Source organism: Micrasema longulum, unplaced genomic scaffold (genome assembly GCF_059751315.1).
Source record: "Micrasema longulum isolate JH-2025_06_02 unplaced genomic scaffold, ASM5975131v1 h1tg001137l, whole genome shotgun sequence".
Taxonomy (NCBI): Eukaryota; Metazoa; Arthropoda; class Insecta; order Trichoptera; family Brachycentridae; genus Micrasema; species Micrasema longulum.
Genome location: NW_028278325.1, coordinates 348647 through 355401, shown reverse-complemented (window position 1 = coordinate 355401; position 6755 = coordinate 348647). Strand labels below are relative to the sequence as shown.

General features: G+C 34.4%; 1 protein-coding gene across 1 annotated transcript in view; it reads right to left on the bottom strand.

Annotated features, from left to right (window-relative positions):
• Window positions 1-250: 250 nt before the first annotated feature.
• LOC148276852 (putative RNA-binding protein EIF1AD) overlaps window positions 251-6755 on the bottom strand; it is a 118737-nt gene continuing 112232 nt past the window's right edge. The window contains exons 3-4 of the mRNA XM_088233663.1: window positions 1726-1941; window positions 251-771 (exon numbers count right to left, since the gene is read on the bottom strand). Of these exons, the coding sequence (XP_088089789.1) occupies window positions 601-771; window positions 1726-1941 (387 nt within the window). The 3' untranslated portion in view covers window positions 251-600. The remainder of the gene's footprint in view (window positions 772-1725; window positions 1942-6755) is intronic.

The window sequence follows — 6755 nt, the reverse complement described above, 5'->3', positions numbered from 1 at the left end:
ACTAAGTGGGTACAAGTCCAGGGAACAACGTCGAAAAATAAGGTACAAAAACGTTTTCACATCCACTTCAAAATAGGTCAGGAGTGGAGTATATCAATGAACCATAGTATATTTACCTATCTTATAGATGAAACCTATCTTTTGAACTATGTGAAAATAGTTATAACGTTCGGCAAAATTACAATAAAAAATACTGTCTTAAAATTATTGAGCTTAAAAGTTTCAAAGCTGCTAAAGATAACACATACACTTGGATTGATAGAAAGTTTATCAAAACATAAAATTCACGGGCATAACAGAATTTAAAAATAACAGTACTTATCAATTATAAACATTTATAAGCATCATCAAAGAATTGTTTGTCATCCAAAAAATGCAGCATATTAAAAGAGTTCGAACGAATAAAGTGAGTATCATCAATATTCTTAATTTAATGATATAGACAAAATGAAATTATACGAAGAGAGTAGATTAAAATTTAAATTAACAAACAACACTCCACACAAAACCAGAAATCAAAACGACAATTGGTCTAACAGCGAAGAAAATAGCCACGCACATGACAGGGTAATAGACGCGTGGACCATTGATAACCTTCAGTCAGTCTACAAGCTCCTTTTTGGCTTTTGCATCTTCATCATCAGAGCTGCTCTCCTCACTGTCTGCATCATCCGATGAGGAGGATGATCCTTTGTCAATGCGGATCTTCGGGCGGTTGGTATTCCTGCCGATTCCATCGTCGGAATCAGTGTCTGATGAGCGGTCATCAATCTAAAAAATATGTTATTAGATAACCATTTGTAAGAATCCCATGAAAACCCGAACCCATTGTCACTAACTTGTACATATTCAGAGTATTTTAAAGCACAGCATAGCAAGAAACAATATAAATATTTTACTTGTTTTTAAAACCACAAGTTTAGATAAGTGGAATAAGATTTGCAACCTGTTTTAGTTACACATTGATAAACAATTCACTAGTCATCCTTATTTTATAATGCAACTGAAAAGGTAGTAGTTAAAATCTTAACTATACCATCAAAAAATACGAAAGACATAGAGAAAGAAAAATGCTTGCTGGAAAAGGAACCTTACTAATAAAATTCGATTTCTATGTTTAAAATTCCCCTTACCGTCGCGTCGTTTAAAAGCATAATTTTACACGAGGATCTAAAATACGTGTAAAATACATAATCTAAGAAGATGAGAAAGTATTTATTTTTATTATTATTATTATTTATTTGACGGACTTATGCAGTCCATTCTAACGATGGTAAATACAATTTCTTATAATAAATACAGGCACTAATAAAATAAAATTAAAGCTAGGACAAAAAAAAAAAAAATTACTTCCTCAAGACAAGATCCGGTCTATCTTAGTAAATTTTTAAATCTATAAAGACTTACACCAAAAAAGTCCAGATCTTGTCTCGAGTTTACAATACGACACAATCGGGGCATTGGTGCATGCAAGCCATAGTTTGTGCTGTGTTGATCGAGGAACAGCACATTATTATTTCGCAACCGGCGGATCGGAATATTGAATGAAAAAATTGAATTTATGAATTGAAAAATAAACAGAAGCGAATCAAAAACCACTTACTGTACTTTGGTACGGGATTTGATGCAGTTTCAGCGCAGCAACCCCAGCCAGTTAACTATTTTTGGAGTGGTTGACACGGATTACGAAAGTTATAACTCTAAGGATTCTGGAATTAAACTTACTACTTTTTTGATGGCTTTGAACTTCTCTGGCCAGACACCGCCTTTCTTGTAGTGGTCAATGTGTTCATTGGTGAGGGCAAGAACCATTTCTGCTCGAACTTTATCTCCTTCTTCTATGGGTTCTACGAGGACATAATCGCCTCTCTTCACCCAAACGCTTCGGCGGTATTTCGGTGGCATGGACATCAGGTAACGTTCGCCGTCTGCAGCCTCAACCTGAAAAAAAATCAATATTAACATGATTATTATATCAATCTTCATCAACTTCCAATGGGAAAAATCCAGGACTTGGCATAACATATTTGCACATACTCAAAATATAATGGAATAAACCAAATACTTCAAGAAGTTAGAAAAACCGAAAAGTGAGTAAATTCTTAGTAGATCAATAGATTTTTACTTCACGCATAGAACAATCGAAGAAATATGGATAAGTAAATAGACAGAAAATTATGAATAGTGCGTGTTCACATAAACCAGACTGTGACAAGTCGCAAACCCTATTACTGATTAAACTTACGTGTCCTCTCCTCAAAAATGTTCACATGTTAAACTTTTTGACTACAAGTACAAGAAGTTAGTGATAAAAATAAACAAATGTCAACAACTGTTCTTCATCTCTGTTGTAATATGTTAATATAAACAGCTCCCCAGGGCGTTGAATTCAGTCCTTGTCTACAAAAATTTGGACAAACTCAAAATATTGTTAATAAATCCACCTGGTCCATGTAGAATAAATAGAAATTGTAAAAATAACATTTTCAGGCGTTGCCTAGTATGTAGGTGAAATAATTCAATTAGATGAATCTCACCCGCGTAAATAAAGGTTTCAGCTCTTTAACTTCGCAAACATCAACAGATGAAAGAATTGAAGGAATATAGATGTTTAAATATGGGCAGAATGGTGAATGTTACACAGTGTGTAAAGTGGCCACTTAAACCAGCCATTGACAGGTCATAAGCCCAGTATATACCTAGACTTCTATATTGACGACTGGAGTTTGACGTTTACAAAAAGAATGCCATTTTTAAAAAAATATTTATTTTATGTTTTGGAATTCAACCATAAACAAGTACCTAGGTACCTAATTAAATTTAATATTAACAATTTTCAGTTTTGGAATTTAATCAGAAACAATTACCTTGGTGCCTACTTCTCAATGAAAAGTATTTTCCCAAGATAATAGCAGGCAAAGCAACGTTCGAGCAGGAGAACGTCTGTCGGGTCCACTAATATTTATATAAAAACCTTTTTAGAAATACAAATAGCTGTTTAGTAATTTTAGGATTTTTCCTCAGAATAAATCTGTATAACCTCGCGAGTCAATCTAAAGAATACACAAGGAATAAAAGGACGTAAACTTTTTTACAAAGTTATGATTGAAAAGTTTAAACGGATGCAATGGCGCCTCCCACCCTCAAATGAAAAGAATCCTTTATAATTTTGTTATTTTAGGTATATATGTACTTGCAATTCTCTTTACCAGAACATCTCAGTGTGATAAAGACATTGAAATATATACTCAGCATGTGATGACAAAATATTTTTTTTACTCTAAAACTATACTTAAATATATAGTCAAATAAACTTACATATTATAGATAATCACTTTTATTATTGTTGATAAAGAATAAATATTAGCGTTCTTATAATTAACACAAATATTTCAATTTTGGTGGCCATTGTGAACGAGTTGTAAATAACTTTAGAAAACAGATATCAAGTTGGGGTAGAGTAAGATTCGAACCTCGGACCTGTGATCCATGAGTCCGCATGCAACACTAGTCACGGGACCACAACCCAATTCAAAAGCTTTTGTAAAGCTATTATACTACAAAACTGCGCTTTATACATTAAAAGTAAATCTCATGATCAGCGCCTGGGCGCTTTGTGTTCTCATCGGGAATCGAACCGGGAACCTTCCGTTTGTGAGTCAAGCGTCTTGACCTACTACACTACGGAGGCTGCCAACTTAAAAAAACTGTAAATAATCATAAGTAAAAACACAGAATATCAATAGGATTTAAATAATAAAAGCTTTCATTTTAATTTTCATTTCATTTTTTTTGCACCACAACAGGCCAGGAGGCCCAATTACAGTGGTGAATTACATTACAGAACAACGAGGCTTGAGAAAAATCACATTTTAATTTTTGTGTTCTCGCCGGGAATCGAACCCGGAACCTTCCGTGCGTGAGTCAAGCGTATTGACCACTACACCACGGAGATCGCCGTGTGTATCAGATCTACACTGGGTTTTACACATTGTTTTTCGTGCTGAAATATTTTTTTTACTGCTTATTGCTATATGTCAAATGGTTCGAATTTTCTTGTAGAACATTACCTCATATGTAACTAATTTTGTGATTTTTGTTAACACTTCCTTTTTTTTTATGACGGCAGTTAATTAATACAATAAAAAACGTATACGTATTTGTGATAGGTACGTTATTATTATATTTTTTGTAATACCTATGTATGTATTTGTATGAATAAAATGAAAAAAAAATGTTACTTATTTATTTATTTATATATGCGCCTAATGGGCATTATTAAGGACATATTTATACGTAGAAAATTATTGTAAAGGAAAGTAGAAAGATACAATGGTATATAGTAGACTTGACGGGGGTGGAAGCGGGAGAGATATGTTTATAATTTAATTTGACCCAGTGATCGTTAGAAAGAAGACAACTTGTTATAAAAAAAATCAAGACTGGTATGTTTGTTGGCAGACGTAAGAATTTTGGCATATGAATTAAAACCATAGTTAGTTCTATGGTTGTCGGTATGAAAGAGTAAGTTTTGTCTGAGGTTTCTAGTTGGGATATTTAATTTTATTGAGCTCAGTAGTTAGGACTCAGCCTCCTTTGCGTTATAGCAATAATATTAAGAGTGCACTTGAAGCTAATTACTTTGTTACGCCAGAGCAAACAGAAGATTATTTCCGTCAGCTAGTTACCGATAATTTTGGCAGGAAGAGGAAAAAGAAAATTCCTACAGCCGAAAAGAGACGATGGCTATCAGAGTTCTTCACGGGTTGCTCGACATCTCTGTGAGTGGGTGGTCGAGCACAAAGATTATGGATTTTTTCAAGACCAAAATGGCGGGCTGAGTGTAAAGGATATGGCAGATAATGTTTTGGAGAAGGTTTCTGATATTCTAGGTCATAAAAAACCTTCTAGAAAGGACAGAACTCGACTGGCTCGCTTCGTGTTGGCAATCTCAGACAGAGTGGCCATTTGGGTGGAAAGCGTGGTGAGAGAGGCTAACCGAGGCTTGAGTGATAGTCTGCTTAGTTTAAGATAGAATCAAAGCCAAGATAATTAAATCAGAAATATTGTTCATAGAGAAAGATATAAATTTATAAAATGCATTAAAAACTATCCGAAACATTGATTTACAGCTGTTTTATCTTCAGCGAGTAGTTCAGGCACATCAAAGAGTGAGTTAAGAATAGGACTAAAAGGTCGGATTTATTTCAACGGTATTGAAGATAAGATATATTTAAGCTAGTTTCTAACTTATTATACATTATTATTTTTGTGTTTCGGTTTACATAAATTGTGAGGATATGCGGTGACAGGAAATTTATTATCAGAATAAAATTTTCTGTGTCGATACGTTTTGCATTTTTCAAAAATAGTTATCATTTTTGCATACGAAGACAGCATTGAGGGGAGACCCTTAAGCCCACCATCCACCCGCAGCTGTTTTAGAGTCTCGGGGGACTCTCTGTCAGCTGTGCATAGAGGAAAGTTATTATAAATATTCCTAAAGAATAAAAACTCTATGCAGATTAAGGAGGGGGGAGGAGGACGTATGGACAGAGGCCAACACGTCGTCCCCACCCCTCAGGATTCCCTCAATGCCTGTTTTTTTTTTCAAAAAATATGTTCACAAACAATTTACATAAATAAACGTATCCAAATATACAAAAATAATTTCTTAAAACTATAGTAACATAACAAACATAACTTACACAAAACATAAGTAACAACACAGATATTTACAATAAGAGAACGACTTTTGATAAAGAAGGATTCCCTGGGTGGTCAGAGGCAGAGAATCCGAATACCACCCCCGTAAGGGGAGGACAAAACAAAAGAACGTGTGCGTTCCACTCGGAAGGAAGCACAGTCCCAACTGAATGAGCATCCCACAGGAACAGTTGCCTGTCCCACCATATTTTACCCACCTAGGCGTCCGCGCATCTGAGGAGCTCCCAACGCGATACCCAAGACAGCCCGAAGACAGCAGATAAAACTTGGCGTTTTTACAGGTTTTTGGATGGTTTTAGTTCCAGTAATAAGTTATTTATAAAAAAATAAAACAATTGGGATACGCCAATGGTCAATGTTTAGAGTGCGGGAAAAAATCACTGCTCTAGTGCCATGATCCAAGGAGAAAAAACGGAAATATTTATTTATTTCAACACTTTATACATATTAAGTTTACATACTCATTAAACGTATATTGGCCTCTGCATAAGCCCAACCTCCAGCCTACTTTCTAAAATTTTCAAACAGGTCGAGACATGAAAATTATAATTGTGCTTTGATGAAATTGGGTATTGGGTGTATTAAATAATAAAAAAATCGATCGCTTACTAAACTAACTTTTGGAGGCGATAAGTATTCGATATATATCTTTCAGCCCTTTGGGCATCACAATAAGGTTAAATTTCTGAGTATCCCAGATCCTAATTAACTGAGGCCCGGAGGGTCAATACATCTTCATTTAGTTAAACCAAAACCCAATGGCGCTTATAATTAATATTTTATTCTTACGACAGAGAGCGAACATTATAAAAACCGGTCATGTACAAATCGCTTGTATTTGTAAGCAAAATGTTCATTATATTTTTCATTTGACAAGTTGAATGAAAACTTTCTTCCCCTGCTTTGCTTAATTCAAAAGGAAACATGACAAAGCAATACTTTAACTTTTCTTGTAGCCACTTTTGTACTTAAAGATATCTATTGTCGTAAAATTTCGGAATAAATTAAAATAAAATTGAATTAATTTA